The sequence below is a fragment of the Prunus persica genome, chromosome G1 (genome assembly GCF_000346465.2).
Source record: "Prunus persica cultivar Lovell chromosome G1, Prunus_persica_NCBIv2, whole genome shotgun sequence".
Classification (NCBI taxonomy): Eukaryota; Viridiplantae; Streptophyta; class Magnoliopsida; order Rosales; family Rosaceae; genus Prunus; species Prunus persica.
In genome coordinates, this window is record NC_034009.1 from 42,325,846 (window position 1) to 42,349,795 (window position 23,950).

The 23,950-nt window shown below is 36.7% G+C and overlaps 3 protein-coding genes across 3 annotated transcripts; 2 read left to right on the forward strand and 1 right to left on the reverse strand.

Annotated features, from left to right (window-relative positions):
* On the forward strand, nucleotides 2,584–4,391 carry LOC18794000. The gene has a single exon (XM_007226806.2). It carries the CDS (start codon nucleotides 2,959–2,961, stop codon nucleotides 4,063–4,065), a length of 1,107 nt encoding a protein of 368 aa, XP_007226868.1. The 5' UTR covers nucleotides 2,584–2,958; the 3' UTR covers nucleotides 4,066–4,391.
* LOC18793215 (TPR repeat-containing thioredoxin TTL1) lies at nucleotides 6,043–9,987 on the reverse strand. Its single transcript, XM_007225608.2, has 7 exons — nucleotides 8,466–9,987; nucleotides 8,144–8,339; nucleotides 7,867–8,039; nucleotides 7,312–7,645; nucleotides 6,995–7,199; nucleotides 6,782–6,882; nucleotides 6,043–6,685 (listed from the first exon to the last, which is right to left on the reverse strand). Exons 1-7 carry the CDS (start codon nucleotides 9,476–9,478, stop codon nucleotides 6,533–6,535), a joined length of 2,175 nt encoding a protein of 724 aa, XP_007225670.1. The 5' UTR covers nucleotides 9,479–9,987; the 3' UTR covers nucleotides 6,043–6,532.
* Nucleotides 19,729–21,999, forward strand: LOC18792052 (integrator complex subunit 6 homolog). The gene has a single exon (XM_020555996.1). It carries the CDS (start codon nucleotides 20,489–20,491, stop codon nucleotides 21,725–21,727), a length of 1,239 nt encoding a protein of 412 aa, XP_020411585.1. The 5' UTR covers nucleotides 19,729–20,488; the 3' UTR covers nucleotides 21,728–21,999.

The following is a 23,950-nucleotide window of genomic DNA, read 5'->3' on the forward strand; positions in this document are numbered from 1 at the left end:
ACGTGTTAATGCATTGGGGATGGGAAGATTGGAGAAGATTTCTCATTCTCAATGAATGGCCAGATGGGTCTGGCAACAGCAAGGGAAAGGATTAGAGGATTGTGGTTAGGGTAAATAATGCTTGTGTTCATTTGTTTGTTTGTTTGTTTTAATCTGCTCTACAGCTTATGGTAGTTGATGGAATTATAGAAAACCTATTATTTGGGTTTAACTGTATGTCTTCTATCTAAAACTGTTTTAGGTTTCTATACCTATTGACTAAAAAAGGCTGTTCTTCTAAAAGAGGAGAAAAACTTGCATGTCTCGGGATATCACTATTTTACTATTCCCATGGCGAAAAGTGATTGAATGAAATGCAAATTCTTCTCTTGTTCCCATTTCCCAAATTTTTAGATCCCAATACAAGCCCTACAACTTACAAGGGCATGGGAATTCAACGTTTAGCTAGATTTAGACTAAACACCTACTAGCTCCTACTGGTTTTCTTTTGACCAATTTAGCCCACAGTATCCATCCCTTAGTATTTCAAAGTCAATTTCCTCTTTCTAGGGTCATAGACCTCCATAATAATTCAAACTATTCAAATAACTTAAAACAAAAGCAAAAACATAGTTATTTTAAAACGTTTTGTTGTAAATTAAACTTCACGTGTGGTAGTTATCTAACACATCTTCATTGCTAACCTTCTTGCTCTCCCACCTTAATTATTTTCTCTTTTGCACTTCTCTTTGTTTGGATTTGGTTAAACTTTTTACCCATAGGGTTGATGCTACTCATTATAGGAGGAATCTTTGTTTATGTTTATGAGTTTGTGACATCAACCGCCTATCACCTCCCACCTCCCACAATTGAAAAACACTTCCATTTGAAACTCAACTTACTACATCCATGTTCACTTCACCCTACATGTCTCAATGATGCACAAGATAAACAATAGGTCAACAACATAGATGTGGTGTGCTTTTTTTGCTTTCTCCAATATTTTTCTCCAACTTTAGACTTGGCTACCTTGCTTGGTCCGCATGCTTTCTCAACTTTTTTATTTTAAGAATCAATGAACAGGAAATTGCCAATTACTCTTATGCCAAACTCATAAGGTGATTAATTTAAGGCAAATCTATTCCTGGTGCTTCACGCTTGGAGAATTTCGGCTTTAATCTTGTACGAAAGTGGTGTTATATCCTTATTTTAAAGCTTTTCCTAGTACTCCTGCCTTGCTCCTCTGAATATAATACGAACAAGTGATGTGGGATCGGCTGAGCCAAATACTATGTTCAGACTAGAGCATTCAATTCAAGATCAATTACTATTGAACATAGAGGGCCACGATGTTTATATTCTTGAAACGAGCTACCAACGTAAATAATCAATTAGCTCTCTCTCAATGTACAAGTATTAGAAGTCTCAAGTTTGAATTTCCCTATCCGTAAATTAAAACAAAAAAAGAAAGACTACCAACACAAATAGAGATGATGACCACATTCAAATATGAATCAAAAGGGGGAAGAGAGTAGAATATATGAGATGAGTGTGAGGCTTTTTTTGGGCTAGACAGGCATCATGCATGGGATGGAAGGTCCCAAATAAAAGTAAAGTCTGATCCTAAGGCAACTAGTAGTGGTTAAAGGGGCCATCATCTTTTTCCATGCTCTCAAGTGCATTGCTCCCTTCATCATCACAACCTCACTTTGCTTAATCTCTCTTCCTCTTTTTTTATGATGAATTCTGCGGATCCCATCCTTTCTTTTCAACACTTTCAGTCTGCTTTCCATAAGCCTCTTGGTTTTCTAGTTTAAGAAAATTAGGGTTAGAAAATGTATTATTGCTTATATTCTTACAGCTCACCGGCCGCCACTACTATATAGAATTTTTTGTGTTTGGCTATGGAGAGAGAGAGAGAGAGAGAGAGAGAGAGAGAGAGAGAGAGTTGATAGAAAACAAAGAAAATAAAATGAAGTTTAAGAAGCAAATTATCTAGAGGATTTAATTCCCTTCTTATTTTAGAAGTGGAATTTAATTTGGGTTAATCTTTTCTTTCAAGTAAACCAGTGATTTGCATATGGTAGACCAATCACTAAGCAATTATTTATACATCCCATCAAAATGAAAGGGTCGAAAATCACCAAGAATGACTTGAGAAGAAGAGCTCCCAAATTCTTGTGGGTTCCATTGAAGAGAAGTGGTTTGGTAGTTGTTCACTTGCTTGTGTGGGCACTAGCCATAGGGGTCATGAGTCATAACTGTCATGGGCTCACAAGTTGGTGGCATGATTGGATCATGAAACAAGGCTCGTGGGCTTTAACTTTCTCATGCACCTTTTTTCAATTAAAAAAAATATATATGGGAACTATTAGAGAAAAGTAAAGGTTAAGAAAGAAGGCTATCCTGTGAGCTTGTGACCCCATTTCAAAGGGTTGCAAAAAGGAGTGTCACAAAAAGGATCAAATAGGGCCAGATTTTATTGTAATTAGGTGTATACTTCTTTTCCCTTATCGTTGGTCTTACATGACAATAAATGTCAGAAAAATTATCAACTAGGGCAAGATTTTATTTTAATGAGGCATATACTTTTCTCTCACTCTCTTAGGAGTGTCAGAAAAACAACTAAATAGTGCAATAACCTAAATTGAGAGATAAATTACATGACGAAAGAGACAGACAGAAAAGGAAGTATGTCCCGGTTGCATGTAAGATAAACATATGTTAACCAATGTAGAAGGAGAAAAATGAGAGACACAGAGATGGAATAGATGTTAAAGGGAAAAAACACATAAGATAAAGGCAAAAGCAAAGGAAAGCTGTCAAACCCTCCCTCCTTTCTTTTAAAAGCCACACCTCAAAAACCAAAAAACCAAACAGTTTCAGCAAGAAAGCAAGCAAGCACAAGATCTAAGAAAAAGAAACACAAAAACAGAGAAGAAAAAAAATTGAAGAAGCAACAAATTCTTTCTGCAGAACATGAAGTCAAGGGAAGCCAAAGGAGCTCTTTCTGCAGATCTATTAGTGTGTTTTCCTTCAAGAACCAGTCTAAAACTGATGCCCAAGCCAATTTGCAGCCCAGCGAGGCCCTCAGAGCCTAACAAGCGCCACCAGTACAACCAGAACCACCATCACCAACCTCACCACCACCAGCAGCTCGTCAAAAAATCAAGCATTGGCAAAAGCAGTCTTGGCCAAGCAAGCCCTCTGTTATGGGCCAAGACCAAGCCCATGGGCTCTGAGATCTCCGAGCCCACGTCCCCAAAAGTCACCTGCGCTGGCCAGATCAAAGTCAGGCACAAGTCCGGCTCGTGCAAAAGCTGGCAGTCAGTGATGGAGGAGATTGAGAGAATTCACAACAACAAGAAACAGAGGAAACAGAGACGACCCGGTTGGGCAGAGGCTCTTGGGTTCAAGAAAGAAGTCATGCAATTCTTGACTTGCTTGAGAAACATTCGGTTTGATTTTCGGTGCTTTGGTTCTTTTCCTCAACCGGATATTTCTAGCGACGAGGATGAAGAAGAAGAAGAGGAAGAAAACAGGGACTGTCGAGAAAACCATGTGGGTGGTGAGGGAATTAGCGACGGTGGTGATCAGAGTAGCTCGAGGGCTATGTTTTCAAAATGGTTTATGGTTTTACAGGAAAATCAGAGTAATGGGGTTTGCACAGAAGATAAAAAGGAGAGAAATGATAGGCAGAGTTTGGATGATGAGGTTGGATCAACTTCTGAAGTTCCAGTAGCCTCTGTTCCGCCACCAAATGCTCTGTTGCTAATGAGGTGCAGGTCTGCTCCTGCAAAGACTTGGCTAGAAGAGAAAGAAGAAGAAGAAGAGGATGATGAGGATGAAGAAGAGGAAGAAAAAGAAGCAGAAAAGAAAAATGGATTGGAAAAAGAAGAGAAAAAGGCCAAAGTTACTTTGAAGAGCTTAATGGAGGAAGATAAACAGAGAAAGAAGACAGAGAGCTTGGTGGTGATGGCATGTGATTCTGATTTCTACAAGATTTCTTCTGATATTGCCAAGGAGACATGGGTTGTTGGTGGAATGAAAGATGCAATTTCCAGAAGTCGAAGTTGGAAGAGATGATGAAGAAGAAGATGATCTCTTTCTTTTTCTTTTTTTTTGTGTCAAAAGAAAAATATGGTTTTTTTTTCCTTATTAATTCTCTGCCTTGATTTGGTTTTGTGAGCTTTTTGTCCACTGAGTTATTCTGTGGGAACTGGTAAATCCAAAGCTCCTTTAGCTTACTTTTGCTTCATTCTTGTTGCTATAGATTTTAGTACTTGTACAGCTTTTCTGTTTCTTTCTCCTGGAAAAAGATTTTGCCAGCATTTACAGTTTTGTGATGTATATGTCCACCATCACCATGGTCGTCTTTTGTTTCAGAAATCATGTATGGTGCTTTTGTGACACAAGTGTTGATAATTTCTAATTAGATTGTTAAGTGGCAGAGATGTATATTTTCTGTGGTGGGTGTCCAAACCAACGAGAATGTTCCAACTAGAAAAAGAACTGAGATATCGTCAGAATTGTAGGACCTACTACAAGTATGCGCTATCATATCACATCATCACCCAGTCTATGTTAGACTTCTCTAAGCCAGAAAAAAATCTCTCATGTTTTATACACATTTCTCTCTCTTTCTTTCTCACGAAACAATTTACCTCAAAACAAGCTTCTTTCTCGTGAGTACGAATAATCTACCAAAACTACAAAACAGAGTCTAAACACACAAGTGAGTTATCTATATAGAAATGGGTCTACAATGTAATTAATAAGTTCATATAAATTGTTACTTTTTGACCACTCTTCTTATGTGCATGTTTCCCATTTGTCCCAAATTTGTCTTTTGGTTGACTGTAATTATTTAAGTCCAATATGTGTCTATGAACTCGTTAAAACAAGCTCTACATAACGGTGTGAAGAGAATTCTAAAAATGCTTTTCGAACAAAAAATGACCAACACGCCCCAAATTCTAAGGATAAAATTGTAATTTCATATTAAAATTTTGAAAATTAAAATAAATTTCGGGATGGGATCTTACAAAGACTCGTTTTGAGTTTGAAAGGCCATAAGCATAACTGTAGATCGTATGTTATGTCCAGTTGTCCCATATGCTTGTCTAGATTGTTGGCACTCTTCCTAAAAGTTATGCTTTTGTTCTATCAATAGAAACGGTGTACAAATGTGATTGATTACTGTCTAGATTGATTGCCTTGCCTCTCGTTCCCTATATCATGTCCTAATTAATAATGCACATAATTCTATTGTCCATCATGCAGTTTATTAGTTATTGATAAATTATGCCCTGTACTTGGGGGGCATCATGTTTGCTCCTTTTAACCGAATTAGCTTTCGTGATAGCATAGCAGGATCAATGGCCATGCGTATGCCTGCAATTAGGTATTTATTTTCTTTTGAATGGGCTTTAAATGGGCTGAATAGGCAAAGCTGGTTGACTCTCTTGCCTTGGAAAAACCCAGCCCTATATTCACGTTTTGGGCTCATTAAAGAAAAGGGTGATTCTTTGGACGATTTTCTATTTGTCGAACTTTGTTACAAAATCGTTTTGGTGTCAAAGAGAATTTTAGGTGTCCATGAAATCACTGTATTATATTATCTTCTCTGAAGGGCTTATCCAGAAATAACAGTAAAATTTATATGCAAAGCAACGGTGAGGAATTGGGATCGAAATTTTATGAAAGTGCACCCTTGCGGTTTTTAATCTAGGGTTTATTTGGATTTGGAGCGCTCTAATATTATGTTAAGAATTTAGAGAAACAGATCAGTGAACTCGCTACTAATTGGTCTAATACCGATAAATATTTCAACTTTACCATTTACATAGTGTGAAATTTTGCACAAAGACCTCGAGTGTTATTAGTAGATGAACGGTTGGTTTAGTTTACATTCTTCAACAGAAGGAGCTATCAAGTTTGAATACCCCAGCGGGTTGGTATTGTCCTCATGATGACTTGGCAAGTGATCGACTGAATGCCTGCCATTTTGGAATTCATAGTGATCATGGAGTTTGTTAGACCTTGGAACAAAAAGACATTCCATAGAGAACACATTTCCTAGCTCTATATAATACCAGTCCTAATCAGTCAACCTTTTGATAACATAATTTCTAGGTTTTGAAAAGACGAAAACAGAGAACAAATATGAAACTTCCTCTGATCAACCCACAATTCATGTTTGCTTGCCAGGTTGGTGTGCAACATATGGGGTTGGGAGAACATAGGACCCCATAAGACTTTCAAAAGAAAAAAAATTTAAAAGAATCAGATGAAGAAATACAATAAAACTCCACTCAAATTTCTTTCTTCCGTGATTTTATCTTTTGCATTGATTCTCTTCCCACCCTTTTTGCTTTATGTGCAATGCAGGCAAAGTTATCAAGCACATATAATTGGCCCAATCAATTTCTATTTTTATTCTGTCATGTGGGCTTTCTTCTTTTGCAAGATGTGAAGTTTCTGCTGCCTGTCACCTTGCCTATGAACAATATATCAAGTGTAATATGTCATCTTTTGTTTTACTTAAGAATCCTCAACTGCTGTACAATTTGACTGAGCTTTCTAATAATTCATGGTTGCTGCCTGGAATTTCTTTGACCCTTGATCCATTTTTGTATATCTTGAAGGCTGGGATTGTGCTCACATCCTCCATTTTGGCCAAGTATGGATGGTCTTCCACCTCCACCTGAAATTATATAAAAACATAGAAAAAAATAAGTCAATGGTAAAATAATATACTTAACAACAATTTTTGCACCAGAATTTATTATTTAGAACAAACCTTGAGAAAATTGACAGATGGAAATCTTGTGCAGACTTGATGCAGGGCTTGCAACACTTGCTTTTGTTTGGTTTTGCTACAAAACAGCACCACAGACATCCCTGTTATTGAGACAAGGTGTTAGTTTTGTTGAGTTGTAATCTAGTTATCTAACCAAGAGATCCAAAACCAAGTTAGTGCTTTGTAGCAAATGGACAAGGAAGAATGAGTTACCTGGAGAGGTCACAAAATGTCTGAAGCGCTCATTGCTGGAGATGAGGACCAAATTTGATCCAAATTTCATGTCCTTAATATCTTCGCCGCGTTGTGTTTTGAGCTGGATCTTGGCTTCAAACAAAGCCTTGCCAACTTCCTCATCTCCAGGAGTTTCTCTTATCAGAACTTCATAATCTTGAATTGAAGGCCCCCACCTTTCTAACTGTTGCCACAAAACAAACAGAAAGTGTACTAATTAGTGATGGGTTTTCAACTTATTACTCATTAAATTTTGTGCAGAAAGTATGTTTGGCTTTCAAGTGAGAAAAATTCACCTTGGCATTGCAATCAGCCCGGCGCAGCCTAGCCTTGCTGTAAGAAGGCAGCACATTAAGTGCTGCATTGCAATCATCAATGGCCTTTTCAAATTGTCCCAGTTTAGTACGACAAGCTGCTCGGTTGCATAGTAAAACCGAGTTGTGTGGATCATGCTGCAGTCCTTGACTATACACTACACATGCTTCCGAAAATTTCGATGCCTTAAAGAGAAGGTTACCACTCACTCGGGCTGATGCAACAGCGCGAGCCCTCTTCACCACCGCGGCGACATTCTTGTCACTTGGATTGAGTCGTGCTGCATTCTGAGCTGCAGCTATAGCATCCTCAAACCTGTCAACCCCATAACTCTAAGATGTTACCATCTTGACACGTCTTAATCTGATACTAAGATAAATTAGTACTTAATTACAAATGATCAGTGACCACATGTTGCATGCCGAGTCTTTTTAAACGGCTGCAAATTAATTATAGGGAGCAACCTAACTTTTGATTTAATATAAGGCTAATATTTAAAAGTCCTATATCATATTAATTAGCACTAATAAACTAACCTGCCAACAGCCAAGTAAACCTGAGCCCCAATCATTAACAGAAAAGCACTACTTGCCAAGCCAAAGAACTTGGTGCATATATCAATGCTGAAACTGGGTCGTTTTTGGTAGGTGGCATAGGCCTCTTGATGTCTGTGAAGCTTCAGCAAGGCCTCAGCTTGTAGAGCAAAGACCTAGGCATAAGTAAACAAACATAAACAAACATTAGATTGTTTTGATCAACAGATTATACTAATTAACCTTTGGCAAAACAAGGAGTTGACCAAGAAAATCTAACCTGTGGAGCTGAATTGGCACCTGAGGAAATTGCCAGCTGGGTCTCGTTCAGCAAAATATTCCACTCTTGTAATTTCTGAGCTTCAGTGCATCTGCTAAGGCATTTTTGAAGAGCCTGACATTGGTCAACGTCTTTCGAGTTAGCATATGGGCCCGAGTGTTTGTAGTGATCCAATGCTTTCTCTGCTTCTCCCAATCTAAATGACACAACTAATGTTCATGTTAGCAAATCTTTCAAAAGAATTAAAACAACCACAAACACATGAAAGTTTGTGTTCTGCAGGAAAATATGTAGAACAGAATCTTGCTCTGTTTGAAATTACCTGAGATAAGTTGTTGCCAACCGATGATGAGCTTTGTGATAACAAGGCTCAATCTGGATTGCTTCTTTGCATTCGAAAACCGCCTCGATAAGACGGCCTAAACCAACCAAAGCTGCTCCTTTATTGCTGTGATAAGCAGCCTTATTTGAATCCAAAGCAATTGCTCGGTCATAAAAAGCCAAGGCCTCTTCAAATCTGCCCTGTTTGTATGCCTCATTTCCCATGGACTTCAACACCTCAGGGTCTAACTTGTTCCAGGCAAGACCTCCAAACTCATCACTGTTCTTCCTCACAATGTTACCCATCACAACATTGCCTCCTAGTTTTCCAAATTTTCGGGTAGGTGTCGAATTCGAGTCTTCAAGATTTCTAGGATGATAAGTCAGAGTCTTGATTGTTGCAATGGGACTATTGCTTGCCGCCTGATTCGAAACTCCGGGCTGCCTCAAGTTCCCCAACTGTCCTGAAAGCACCATATTACTTGAAGTGGCTCGGACCAGAGGTTTGTTTTCATTGGCTTGCTGGTGATCAGTGATCTTCCTACTGAGCTCTGCAGATCTAGTAGTGGATGCCCTTTGTAGCTTCGTCTCTTTCGACAAGTCCTGGATTTGCAACACCTTGATTTGGCTTGAAGTACCATTGGATGAAGATGTTGACCTTCTTCCAGCATCTGAATGCCTTCTCGGTTGAGCCTTCTGGTGACAAGCTGAAGGCCTTGGATGACCCAAGCTAGGCTTCCTGGAATGTTTCGAGTCTCGATTTGGAGAAGGTCTACCCGAATTGGAGGAGACTACAATAGCAGCCTCTGTGGATTTGGGTTGTTGGCTCTTGGATTCTTCGGACTTTGTAGAATAATCATCATTGATTGGTGCTTTCAAATCATTTTTGCTACTGTTTGAAGGTAGTGAATGAACAGAGGATTTTCTGGACCAGTAGCTTCTGCACTGGAAAATCCCACCCATAAAACCACAACCCAAATCCTTGTCCACCTTATACTTTGCCATGTCTGCCATTTTCTCTTTCCAGCTCTTGATGCCTCTTGCAGAAGATACTTATAGAACACAGATGAGTTAATGGTTTTGAGAACACAGAGAGGTATCAAAAATCATGTTTAAAACTATTGTAACATGTAGAATGTGTATACTCTCAGAAAACAATAAAATGAGAAGAAGAAAAAAAAAGACTCAAAGCATAAAATATATGAAAATAATCAAAGAGATGGCTTGCCCATGAAGGATTTTGTGTAGCAGAATATTATCCAAAAGGTGTATATATAAGCTCTCGCAGCCTCCTAGAGTGGCTTCCAAGAAACCAACTTTATCTTTTTGGGGTTCTGGTAGGGAGGTGAAGGTGTGTAGGGTCAAAAACCCATAAACTAAATTAGCGTATACAAGAAAAAGGCCAGTCTCAGTAGGGGCTTTTTGTTTTTTTGGGTTCCCAAAAAAACTTATAATAATTTACCAATTTGATATGAAAATACAAAAAGAAAGAGCACTACTATTCAAAATTTTAGAGCTTGATGATTGAGAAATTAAAATAAGCTTGTTGATAAAGAGACTTCTCAACCTCTTTCTGATGGCTCTTCTTCTTTACAATAAGACATGTCTACCACTGAGATGTCATCCCGTCAGTCAATTTAATTTAGCAGCAGATTATGGCAAGTGGCTTGTTAAATCTTTATCAAACACAGATTGCAAAGGCTGCAGAGTTCTCTGTTTTGGCGTCTTTGTTAAGTTTTCTGGTGATGGGAACTGAGAAGTTGACCTATGTAGGACACCATTAGGGGAGTTAAAAGTCTTCTAATCTCAATTAAATTGCACCTTGGATCTCTTTCTTTTTTGTGCAGTGGATTTATCTTTGAAATATAATCAAATGATTTTATTTTTGCACATCTTATAAAAGCAAGAGGACAGTTTTTAATCCGCACTTCATTATTAAAAATATTCTCTAACTATGGTTATTAGGTATAGCTTAATTAGTTAAACTTTTCCAACTCCACCCATGTAGGTAGAGGTTCGAAAATCCCCAGACATCCATACTTATTTGTGTAGACCGTACTCCCCCAATCGCTTATACTAAAAAGAATAATAATAACCATAGTGTTATACTTGGTGGGTAGAAATAACATCAAGTGTTATACTTGCAGAAAACTGAATAGCTTATTACATACACAAACTTCTTGAAGAAGACGTATATGATAATGATTGCAATGGGGACGGACTTTCTGGATGATTGATAAATAATTAAATGAGACTATTTACTAACATAAAGCAGTGACAAGGATGATTGAGCTCAAATTTCAGAAATGGAAATTTGAATATTGATTTCAATTATATTATAAAGTATAGTAATCTTATTTGATATAGTCTTAATTTATCTCAATGAACAAGGTTGGTACATGTCATTTGTTGTCGGCTTGTGTAATGGTTGCTATTTATACATGAAGAAGAGATAGAATTATTGACCAGAGTTGTTGCATATACAAAATGTGACCAAGTCCATGCAATTTATTGTCCATTTTGAATGTGGGTTTTGGTGGGATGAAATGTTGTAGGACCATTTATGCAAAACAAATTGAAGCTTTAAAAATCTTGAAGAATATTTGTCATGAGTTTGCCTACATCATGTCTAGTCGGTGCCGGCTTATAAACCCTCCTAATACCAACATCACAAAAATTCTCAAACAATTTGGCTCTGAGAGGACGGCATCACAGAATTCTATCAAATTATTATTAATAGTTAGAACTTGGAAGGAATTATGCTACCTACTCTGGTTTATCATCGATGTGCTCTTCCAACCATCTAGCGGTGACTTTTCTATGCAATGGGTTTCCTACATGAATCACACCATATATGAGGTCAAATGTTCAAGCCAATCAGAACAAACTTAGGGTTAGGCTAGAATTTGATATTTTCAATTGGTGAATTCGTAGAAAGAAATGTTCCTTTATTAAACAGTTTGACATGTTATGTTGTTAATTTAGATTATTTTGACTTTTTTGTTGGCATGATTGTCTGAATTTACCGACTTGAACTTAGCTTCTTGGCTTCTTTGCATGTTTCTTTTCAAGAGTTTGCTTCATGTCTTTCCGTAGCTAAGTATTACTTAAAAACCATTTTACCAAGATTATATTTTGCACAATAGTTGATTGCAACATAACATACTTAACATATCAAATTGTTTGATAATGTTTCACAAAGGAGGTGATGACGAAGCAATTGCAACAATGTTTTTCATGTTCTTTTTACGAATCTAATAAGTGCATCGTTCACCTTTTTTTGGGTAAAACAGTACATGATACACTTTATTTGCCGACAGTAGACAACTTCTGTCATTCTCTTCAAGATAAACCCTAACACGACCGACTTAAAGTGTCAATAAACCCCTAGAGAATCACACACTTTGTGAATTCTGACCCCGCTAAAAGCTAACAATGTAGTCAAAGTTTACAACTACACAATACCAAAAGACGACCCGCACCACACACCCACCAATCTGATTCTCATCCTAATTCCCTCCGGCATTTGTCTTTATGCTCACCAAAAACTTTGAGCAAACGTACTTCCACAACTCAATTATTATACCAAGAATTTGTATATATGGGCTCAATTCATGCATGAAAGAGCACAAAAAATTTAAATCTGTCGGCTCATTATTGTTGCTGGATGGATGGATGGATGGATGGATGGATGGATGAGGTTGAAAGCAAATATATACGTGTCATGTGTACATGATTGTCTGCAAATAATATGCGTGTGCCTTCTCCGCCACACAATCTAAATATCGCACGTGACTATTGACTAGAGCCATGCACGTGTGACGTGTCCAAAATCACAAGCAACCCTAATGATTTTATGCGATGAAAATCTTCATAAATCATAAGCTTCCTTGACATTCTTCATACAGAAAATGATGGACTCAAATTTTTTTTATTTTATATGACAGAAAAATGTGCTGCAGAAATGGTGATCAAAGCTAAAGGCCCTAAGCCTAAGGGATCTAATTTAGTAGTAGATTAGTAGGATTATTAATATACTAATCTAAAAGGTTCAAAAGTGAAATGAGGATAACATTTATAAGTTAAAGCTAAGGTGGGTAGGCCTATAGGAGCTATATACTTTTATTGGGTGCAATCCAACTTTCCCCAGCTAGACTTTTCCAACAGAATTGAGCAGTAAGCATATGCAGATAAATCAAGACACAGCATTTCAATTTCTGCCGGCAGGGTCATGAGCTTCCATGTGTATTCTCTTGTCAAACGAATAAAAAATAGAGATGACTAATAACGAAAAATGTTCTCTTGTCAAACTGTTTTATGCAAAAGTTGAATGTGTGATTGAAAATTTCGTTCTGACATATTTATCGAAAAAAAACCCCATCCATACTACATATATCAAAACATATCCAAAAATTATAGATCTAATTGATATGGTATATGTTCACATCTAACAATTTTAAAAAATTGTCATGTCATTTGCCATGTCACGATTGAAATTTAGGGAAAGCTTTGGTTGCCCCATTGAATAAAGATATATTCTTGAACAAAAGAGAAGAAAGGAAAATTAGACAAGTAAAGACATGGTAAAAGTTAAAACAGAGGATAAATCTTTTTTCTTCTTTGAGGCATTGATAAAAGCTATGGTAACAACTTCTTCTCCACGTTGGAATCTTAAAAAAGAAAAGAATGGAAAAAGAGGGAAGGCTTGGAATGCAAGGCTAAGGTGGATCAGGCAGATGCAGAACAGAGCAGAGGCCAGCTGCTGCTGCTTGGGGCTCAAGACTGAGGGGCTGCAGATCAGAGATAGGGTGTCCGGAAAGGGTGGCACGTGCACTTTAAGTAAAGACGACAATAGGTGGTCACGTGATCCAACGCCCCTCGAAAGCTGGCCATGCCAACAAAAAAAAGCCTTGAGTTTCAAGGCTCTCTGCGATTCACATGGCATTGGGATCAACCTCAACAAGACATTCTAATTAACAGTTAATCTCAGTTCCCCAATGCTCTTAGAATTTTGTAATTTTCATGGATAGTCTCAATAGAATAGATTTTGTGACATGACGAACAAACCAGTGGATGTACATGTGTGCTTAACTCATCATGTGAGATTATTTTTTTTTTTTTAATACTTTGTGTATATAATATATGGTTGAAGAATATAAAGTTTCACGTCGAAATTTTAATAAAATAACATATAATATGTAACGAACGGTTTTACTACTAATAGCATTGACGTCTTTTGTATAAAATTCCACACTTAATTATGAAGGTGTTTAAGTTAAAGATCATATGTATATGGTTCAATTAAGTTTAGTCAAATACATACGCATGCATTGAACCTTAAACACGCTATCATGCTTCTCTTCTTTTTCTCTCCTTCTCTCTGTCTCTCTGTCTCTCTTTAATTTTAAAAAGTATTTGCATGTGTTTTTGTAAAACAATGCATGTAGTGATGTATTGTGTGGAATTTATTTTATGTGTAGTCACTACTAGAAAAAGGAGCGAAAGTTGCACATGTCAAGACCACAACAGTAGAACAATGACATTTTCTAGTCTATGGTCACAAGTACTATACATCTGTGTCTACAAAAGATTACCCATCCAGTGGAAAATCTGTGGAAGTACTGAATATAAAAGCATTTTTGCCATATAATTAGAGATCCATAATGCACGAATTGAATTTGGGTGCGGTCCAATGCTCAAGAAGCCAAATATTAGTTTTGCAGTTACCTCAGTTATATGGCAACACCCATTTTGATCACGGTTTTACTAGTAGTAGTCACAAATTCAACAGTCATTAATTTATGGTTTTCTAGTAGTGTGTTCAATGAAATTCTATGTTTTTTTTTCTCGTCATGTCATATTCATATGTATTCCTTTAGATTGATACGGACTAAATACAAGTATTGTAGCACATGTAGGAGTGTCACTTTTGGGTTAGATTAGCTCAGTTTTCTTTGTCTGAGGTAATTTTACTTTGAATATGTTTAGGCTAATCTGAAGTCAAGCATAATTAGTGTGATATAGACTCAACAGTCAACACAGATATACATAAAGAAGCACATGTACAAATACAATTGTGCTGCTGGACTATCAACCTCAACTGTATTTAATTTTAAAAGACAAGAAATTCAACAGCCTAATTGTATATGTGCACATGGGATAATTGCCCTATTTTGTAGACATTATTGTATTGTGTGTGTGTGTGTGTTGGGTGGGGGTTTAAACTAATAAATTAATCACTTAGGCTTCGTTTGATTTTTTATTTTTTATTTTTTAATCAAAAATCTGCTTCACTTTAAAGTTAAGCAGTTTAAGTTATTTGGCAAAATAAAATATCTGTATTATTTTAAAAATAGTGGCCTTTTGACAACAAGCTATAGATTGCTTTTCAAAGCTACTTTCAAAAGAAGCAGAGAAAAGCCTTTATTGAATTTTTTAAATTCTCAAAATACAATCATTCATTTTTTTAAAATGACATCACCTCCACCTCCCACCACCACCTCCTCCTCCTCCTCCATCTCCACCACCATCACCACCTCTACCTCCACAACTGTCATCCCCACCATCACCACTTCCACAACCACCACCTCAACACCACCTCTTTTCACCATCATCTTCACCTTCATCTCTTTCACCACTTCCACTACCATTACATAATTAACGCATAACACTTTCAACATCATATCTATTTGAGTCATTATTCACAATTACAAAGTTTTATATTAAAGTTTACCAAAAGATTTTGACACTGCTTTTTGTATTAACAAAACTTTAAAAGAATTATTTATCAAATATAGAGTTGCTTTACATTACAGCTAATTATTTTCAAAGCACAACATAAATGACTTTTTTTTAAAAATGATAGCAATTCCAAACTGACCCTTGCATTAAAGTTGTTCGCATTGCTATTTGTTGGATCAAAACACAGCCTCTTTTTTTTTTCCCCCTTTTTTTTTTCTTTTTTTTTTTTTTGAAAGAAACACAGCCTCTTTCTATTGGACTGATCCATTCCAAACTCAATTCAACACCTAGCTATAATATAAATTTTATAATAAATAACAGGCCAGGCTTGGCTTAAAACTTTAGGCCCAAAACATTAGTCTAGGACCAAAATTTAAAAACAGAGAAATTTGTTTTCAATTTTTAGCAGTGGAATATGATAATTTGGAGGCTGCGGGTTACTCTTTTGTACATACAACAAACCAAATTGGAAACATCATTTGAACTTCGCCAAAAAATAAGAAACAAAAAAACACAAGAACATCAATGGAACTGAGTGCAGTTCTGTTATACATAAACACAGCTATACGGGGTAGCCAATAAAAAAACCACATTCGTTTTAGTGGTTTTGGCCAAGTTCCTCATAATAGTCTAAACTATAAGGAGATGAGGATTTCTCACACGCACTACAAGTTGCCATATGGGCTTCGAACTTGAGATCACTAGTCTACAAATCAAGGCCCTTTTCTATCGGACTAGACTCTGTTGGCAGTTCCACAGAAAAAGTTAGACCTATGTACAGCAATTCATTCCAATTTACCCCTTGGAACATTTACTGGAACAACAAATCACCAGCTCATTTATATAAAACAACAGTCAGAATATTGGAGAGAATGTTGGATATCAATCTGGCTATGCAGCATGATGAAATGCCCTGGCTATGCTGTACAAGGCCTCCTCGCTGTTTTAACATAGCCACAAATTGTTATAGAGGAATGCTAAGCCAAGACTAATATGGGCAAGTTCAAATGCATGACACGAATCGGGCAAATATGGAACTTCTGCCAAGACTGATATGGCCTCTTCATAATGGCTATGTGCATAGTAAAGAGAGGCATCACTCTGCACTCGAGTAATTTGAGGGGAAAGTTTATTCTTGGATCCTCTCTGACAAACTATTTTCTTAGGCTTCCTTCATCTCCTCTGCATGGCCTGCATTATTTCCTACATGCTTTATCCACAAGTGCTATCCACTTTTTTCTCAGCTAGAGCCTCAAAACCTAGTGGCAGCAAAGTTTGGCTGAGCGCCCATTGCTTCATTCTCTTCATCTTCCCCTGAAACTGAAGGCAGAGCATTGGGATTAAAATTTGGGTTCCCGGGCCTCTGTCATAGCCTGCATACACAATTTCCCAACCAAAGCCCAAACAAACTTAGATAAAACAAATTTTTTGTGTGTGAATTAATGGCACTTTCTAAAGAAGAAAGTAACGTGCAAGATAGTACGTGTAGGGATGGGGTTGTGATAACAATAACACTTCATAGGCTGTATATCTAATCTAATCTTGAGAAGCCTGGAAAGATAGTGTTGTAGAGTAGTTATGTGGACATTAATAACGTAGGATAGTTACAGTTTCTAGTGGAACACATTACTGGTTACGAGTTAAGGACCATCCCTAAAGCTAAAGGCTTGTCCAGTTCGAACTTCTTCATCTATAACTCTCATCAATATTTCAATGGGGCTACATTTTGGACTCTTGTGTTTGGGTTTCGTAATAATTTGGTCAACGCCATTTAAAATTTAAAAATTGACAAAGACAACTCTAAAAAGTTACAAATTCACATCATTAGCCTCATCACTATGCGTCTAATTATCAAATTAATCGTTTTTTTTTATATGGCACTCGGTGGACTCATCTTTTTCTTACATATCACATGCAGGGGCGGATCTACACAAAGGGCAAGCTGGGCTGCTGCTCCGCCCAAAATTTTCCTAAAAGAAAAAGGTAAATATGTTAGCCCAGCCCAGGACTTGCCAACTATAGAGGAGAGAGGGAGCTTAGATGGAGATCTCAAATCTTAGTTGGTGGTGGCAGTTGAGAAGAATTTAGGGGAGGGGAAGATAGGGTTTGATGAAGAAAATCAGGTGTAGGGAGGGCTATGGTAACAAAATAAGCGAGACCTTGAAGGAGCAACACGTCAAAATAATAATAATAATAATAATTAAAACGAAGTTGGTTCGGTCTAGACCGATTGTTAGGTCTACATTGTAAGCAATACTCATTAGAGGTAAAAATGTAATTAGACGACCGAAAAAATTGGTAAAATGTAATTAATCCTATGGTTTTTGAAATGGACTGAAAGTTATATAGTACTTCTCCATTTGCTAATTATCATGATTTATATTCCACTATTGAACCTAACCTAACTTTCATATTGCTTTAAGGGTGAAAAGTGCAGAGTGTAAATTGACCAATTTAAATTGTGTCTTGTCAATCACTAGTATGTTATTATAAGACAGCATAACATGAATGGAGAAAGAGAAATGATTGTATACATTGCACTAAGTTCATTTTAGCCCACAAGAAAAACATGTAATTCCAGTAAGTGAAGAAGATTGAGCGGCGAGCAATCAGGGGAAATCCTTGTCTTCCCGACAAGCCATATATTCTGATCTGCTCGCATGTGCATTGTAATCTCTAATCTGTATGTGAACAAGAAGGAAAGGTATGAATGGATATGGCAGCAAGCAATTGGAAATGGAATGGAAAGCTACAAGATAACATGTAAAATACTTTCCGTGTGGGCATGGAAGACTGCAAGCTCAAGCTCAAGCTCAAGCTCTAGCTCTAGGATTTGATTTTGTAAATAGGGCAGGCCAATAGCCATAAATAAAAGAGAATAAATTAAAGTATGTATTCTGTACAATGAGACAAGGACGTTCTCTACTACATTATTGTATTTTGGTATATTATTTTAATCAGGTAAGCAGTTATGTCATATACTTAAGATAATTAAGTATTGGTTAAGATGTTATTATAAGAAGATAATACTTTAAAATATTAAAAATAGGCCAGGAGTTCAATTATGCATGGTCCTTAGCTTTCAAGGTTGAAGCGTCCTTCGATGGGATTGAATTGATATGATTTTCTAAGAACGAGAGATATTTAAAAGCACTAAGCACCCTATTTAAAATTTTGCAAGTTACATAGGGTTTTATTTTCACATTTTTTAAGAAATAGTATCAATAAATATCCACTTATATTATAACACATATATAAAATGTACTATATAACCACATTATCATAGTATATAATCACTCGAGGATTAGTGGGAACGAAAGAGATTAAAAGATGCAGTAAGGGTGGGAGTTGTGCGTTCCTAAACTTGTTGACTTGAGTAGCTTACGTAATTTGAAGTGTTTTAGGTGTGGAAAATGGTTAAATACCCCAAAAGGAATCCCTAAAATCTTTTGAATATGATGTATAAATTAAATGAACAAATTGAAGAAGTTATTTTTTTGAATTATTAAATGAAGAGTCGAAGATTATAGGCTGATTGTTGCTAGCAATCTCTTAATCTTATGACAATTCCTCATTTATAGTGATAAAATTATATGCGAAGTTCGAAAATATTTAGAAATCTTCACAAGAGATGTTTCATGTGGATCTGGCAATGATGGTTGATGTGTCATCCCACAACAAATTATTTTTTAGTAATTTTTCGGTGTGACCGTCACATAGATACGTGGTGTTATTAACTCATTCATAATATAATATGTGCTACTATTTATTAATATTATACCCTAGTACATGACACATCAATCATGTGATTCATCCAAATTATAACACATGAATTAACAACAGCATGTGGCGGTGTAATCCTCACATTCAAGAATTTCTCATTTCTAATTAATTCATTTATCATAGAAGGTTAAGTTAAGTTTTAATTCGATACCAGATGATTAAAATGGTAATTACATAAAGAATGAGAAGAATGACTTGCCTACCCATTGCATGACGGGTGTCTCACATCTCGTACATCATGTAAGTAGCCCATGAACGCATATGTGAGGCATGCGTTATATGCAACTAATGTAGGCAAGTTTTTCTGACAAATAAAGTCTCATTTCCTGCTCTCATTATTTTTTAGTAAGGAAAAAATTTGAGTTCCTAAACATATTTTTCTTTTCTCTTTTTGGTTTGTCCTCTTTTTGGTTTTGCAACACAGGCAAAGATAGTAGTGTGTACTAGGGAGACATCAAAACAGTAAAACTGGTAGAGAGGGGCTAGAGGAAAGAGGAGGTGGTGGTTTCGTTCACTTCTAGCCTTTACCCAATTTAGTTGGTAGCCCACCTCTTTCCTATATGTACTTTTCTACTTTCTACTTTTTACTTTCTAGTTCTTTTATTTCATTTCATTTCACTTTTAATTAATTTGATTTGATTATTTACGGTATATAGTTTAATTCATTTATCTATTTTTGTGGTATATTATTGTATTTCCGACCTTTAACTTTCAGATCGCTTTCTTCCTTTCACATTCATAACATCTTAGCCAACCCTCTCTCTCTCTCTCTCTCTCTCATAATCTCATTCACTTTGAGTTTGACCCGTCGCCAGCCACCGGCACCTTTTTTTTCCTACTCCAATGGCGACCCCACCCTGCACTGCACCATCTCTCTAGAGAGGATCTTTCCAAGGCTTGAGAATTGAGCCCCTCTTTGTCTGAAGAGCAGAAAGCTTAAATAATCTTGCTTTCCTCTTTCATTTCCCTTTTGCTTCCCTGAAACCCTAGCTATAGCACCTCTCTCTCTCTCAAAATAAAGGGAAAAGAAGCACAAAAAAGAAAGTATTTTCTCATCAGAACCCAAGAAGAAAAACAAGAGGAAAAGAGAGCCTCTTCACTTCTCTCTCTCTTTCTGCTGCTATACATCTCATCTATTCAGGCTTTCACATACATATAGTCATCATATTATTAAGATCTGTGGTTAGCCATATTATTCTCTCTTCTTTTAATAGAAACTTTGGCTCTCCAAGTGAAAGACAAGGAAAAGATTTTGCTTCCATTTCAGATCTCAGGGCTTCAAAGTTAAAGATATGTTCCTCTCTCTCCAAAAGCTGTTGTAGGAGAAGGAGAGATGAGATATGCATCACTCTTCCTTCACTTCATCCCTTCTTTTCCACTACCCTCATAATTATTTGCTTCTCTCTCTCTCTCTCATATTTTGCGACCATCTCCAAATATATCTTCTTGTTCTAGAGTTTAATTTATCTTCAAGCTTTGCTTGGTAGCTAGAGGCTAGCCATGGATTCTGGTAATAGTGGAAGTATGTCTTCAAGTGGTGAAGATCAAGACCATGAAACCTCACGACCCGAATCCCTCCCGGGTTACTTGAATTCTCCAACCCAATTCGGTTCTTCCGACCCAATATTACACCCTTCTCTCCTTTCTCATTACCAAAACCACAACCACCAACCCACCACTACCGCTACACTTTTTGATCATCATAATTACAATTATGATCACCACAATCTCCACACAACATTGTCTCATCAAATACCCCAATCCAACACTTCAAACCCCAATTTCATGCCCGACCCAAGATCCACCCGACCCAACTCCACCAACCCAATTCCCAACCCACCACCCTCATCCCACCACCAAGGACCTAGCCGAGCTTCATCCTCATCAGCGGCAGCGCAGACCCGAAACTCCAAGAAGAGGACCAGAGCATCTAGAAGAGCACCAACCACTGTGCTGACCACCGACACATCCAACTTCCGAGCAATGGTGCAGGAGTTCACTGGCATCCCAGCTCCCCCATTTGCAGCCTCCTCCTCCTCATCCTCGTCGTTTTCGCGACGGTTCGATATGTTTGGCTCTGGAATGAGATCTGCTCATCATTTGGACACGTTGGGGCCTCTCTACCCTCTGCGTCCCTCAGCTCAAAAGGTCCAGCAACCAACCCCATTTCTCTCTTCTAATAATTCTCCTTCTAATTCTGCATTGTTGATGATGAGCAATAGCGGCGGTTTGGTGGATGCCACTAATATTGCTACCACTAGTAACAATAGCAACAACAATTTCAACCCAACAACTTACCAATTGCTAAACCAAGGCCTCTTCCCCAGCATGCAAAACCCAATTCTCACATTTCAACATGAGCAGCAGCCACATCCTTTCCACTCTTCTTCAATGAATTTGGCCAGCTTTGGGGCAAGGCCTGCTCGGGGAGTGATTGGTAATTTAGCCATGCATTCATCTCTTGAGGACCCATTGGGGGGCATGAGCCATGGATCATACACAAGCCAGCTTGGTGGTGGTGTTGGGGGATCATCACTGGACAGCAGCCACGTGGCAGCTTCAGGTGGGCACAATGGCTGGAGGGATCATGGAGTTGGATCAAACGATGGGAGATTGTCAGCAGCACTGGATCAGCATTTGAGGCCTAATTTGGACAAGTGCTTGGAGATGAACAATGTTAATTCTAATACCAGAGGTGAAGGTACAGTTGAGTCTTGGATTTGTCCTAATTCTGAGTAGATTATATAATTAATGGAGGAGGTGGACAGAGGCCATGGTGGTGGTGGTGATAATGGAGAAGCTATACATAGCTGTAGCTGCTTCTGTTCTTTTTATTTCTCACCACTCAATCATTTTGCAGTATGAATATAATTAAATTTTTGGGTTAACCAATGAAATTATGAAAATAATGATAGATTTGTAGATAGGTAGCTAGCTAGGTATATACATAGCATATATCTTCTTAAATTATTATTTATAGCTCGAATTTGTAGAGTATTTATTTTCTTTTATTATTGTATTGCAGCTTACATATATATAATTCTGTTTTTCTTAATTGGTTTACAGCAACAAAGAATATTTTATATATATATATATGTATGAAATAAAATACAGAAACGCAATGTAGGCAAATTCCTTTTCTAGTACAAGAATAAATACCAAAGTAGATGCTCTGTGAATAGGATATGACCTTGTATTTGTTTTTAATAAATTATATTTTCTGATTATTCAGAATCATATATGCGTAGGTGATGTTTGACTAATAGGAAAAGAAGTAGTGTTTAGAAGGATTTGTAGACCTTATGGCACTTGGATTGTGTAGGCCAAAAGGCCATTAGCGTTGTGCCCGCAGGCCTTAATTGGTAGCTTAATTACCTTAGTTTTATGCTATTGCAATTTTAAAATTTCTGTTCGGCAATACGATATTTATAAACAATGCTAATGTATGAGGAAGGAAATCGAACTCGAATATAAAAGGACAGGCACAATACGTCAGCCAACTTACCTAAAGGACATGTACTCAATTTCTACATTAACTCTAAGGATTATGGTTGCGTTATGATATGATCTCTTCCACTTTTGAAACATAGATGATATGATGGAGCTGGTGGTGGCAAGATTTGGGGAATCCTTACCTGCCGCAATCATAAAGTAGATCATCAAAGAGTCATCACAAGTCTTTATACTCATTACTCCAATTTCCCCCCCTTTTCTGCTAAAAGGCTTCCCATTACTATTACCTTAGCTTCACTAGGTTTAAGGATCATTAAAAAGCTAGATTCTTTAGTATGTGTAGTAATTTGTGTATAAGTGAGAGGGTAGAATTATCATATATGAACTAAATGAGAGAAAGAGAGTAGAGATAAATAGGGTAGGAAGAGTATGGTAAAGTCGATGAAATTAAAAGATTTCTATTCTTATTTGTCCGAGGGATTAGAGAAATTCGAATTTGTAATCACTTCTAAAATCATGGAGAAAATGCATATTTTTATTTTTATTTTAAAAATTAAAGTATTCACACACACATATATATATATATATATATATATTCTCTATCTCTGGCCCCTCATCTCTCTATTCCTTCCATTGAAAAAATAATTAAAAAACAAAGAAGCTAACCCTAAAATATAATTTTCAACAAATCTAATTGTCATATGCTTCTGTGAGACCTTCGTCATCAAAGCCTCCATTATAAATTCTATACAATTAATTCGAACAAGGCAGAATATGTTTGGGAGTTCACCTGCTTGCTGTTCATTTGAAACTCCAATAATTTAGCGTATCAAATATTTTTATTTATTTGTTTAGCTTGTGCATGTTAAGTGTTTCCACTACTTTTTACTAGTTTAATGAATATAAGCATCACAAGAGCCAAATATAAATTTGATATTTTTCTCGAACGCATTATATAATAACACATGGATGTCGCTAAACGGAGAAATTAAAATATGATGGACTTGTGTGAAACGCACGCTTGTCAATTCTACAATTGAAAAGGAATCTTAATTCTGTTCAACACAATATTGGAATTCTTGCCTAAGTCTAATTAATTGATTAAACTGTCTAGAACGACGTTGACTTACAGATCAATGGTCTTAATTTTGAACTCTTATGACATTTTAATAGTTTATGAGTGAGAAAACTACACCCCTCCTAAGCGCTTGTATTAAAAAAAAAAAAAGTAACAATAAAGACAATACAAGGTAGTTTTTCTAGAGAAACTTAACTGATTGGAAAAATTACCACATAGATACCATATACCGTTTCACTGAATGTTGTATATATAATAAGCTAGAAGTCCCAAATTCAATCTCTCTTGTCTTTTAATATTGTTTGATAAATAAATAAATAAAAGTATGTTGTGCAATTCGACTCAAATAATTGCAATTCAAATTGGCAAGCTGAAAAATAAATAATTAGGGAGTTGTAAGAAAAAGAGGAGAAAGTAATAAGAAAATAAAA

Coding starts and splice junctions, on each gene's coding strand:
- LOC18794000 (XM_007226806.2), top strand. CDS start 2,959: ATGAAGTCAAGGGAAGCCAAAGGAGCTCTTTCTGCAGATCTATTAGTG.
- LOC18793215 (XM_007225608.2), bottom strand. CDS start 9,478: ATGGCAGACATGGCAAAGTATAAGGTGGACAAGGATTTGGGTTGTGGT. Junction 7,646..7,866: donor GTTTACTTGGCTGTTGGCAG/GTTAGTTTATTA, acceptor TGGGGTTGACAG/GTTTGAGGATGCTATAGCTG. Junction 7,200..7,311: donor GGGCTGATTGCAATGCCAAG/GTGAATTTTTCT, acceptor TTGTGGCAACAG/TTAGAAAGGTGGGGGCCTTC.
- LOC18792052 (XM_020555996.1), top strand. CDS start 20,489: ATGGATTCTGGTAATAGTGGAAGTATGTCTTCAAGTGGTGAAGATCAA.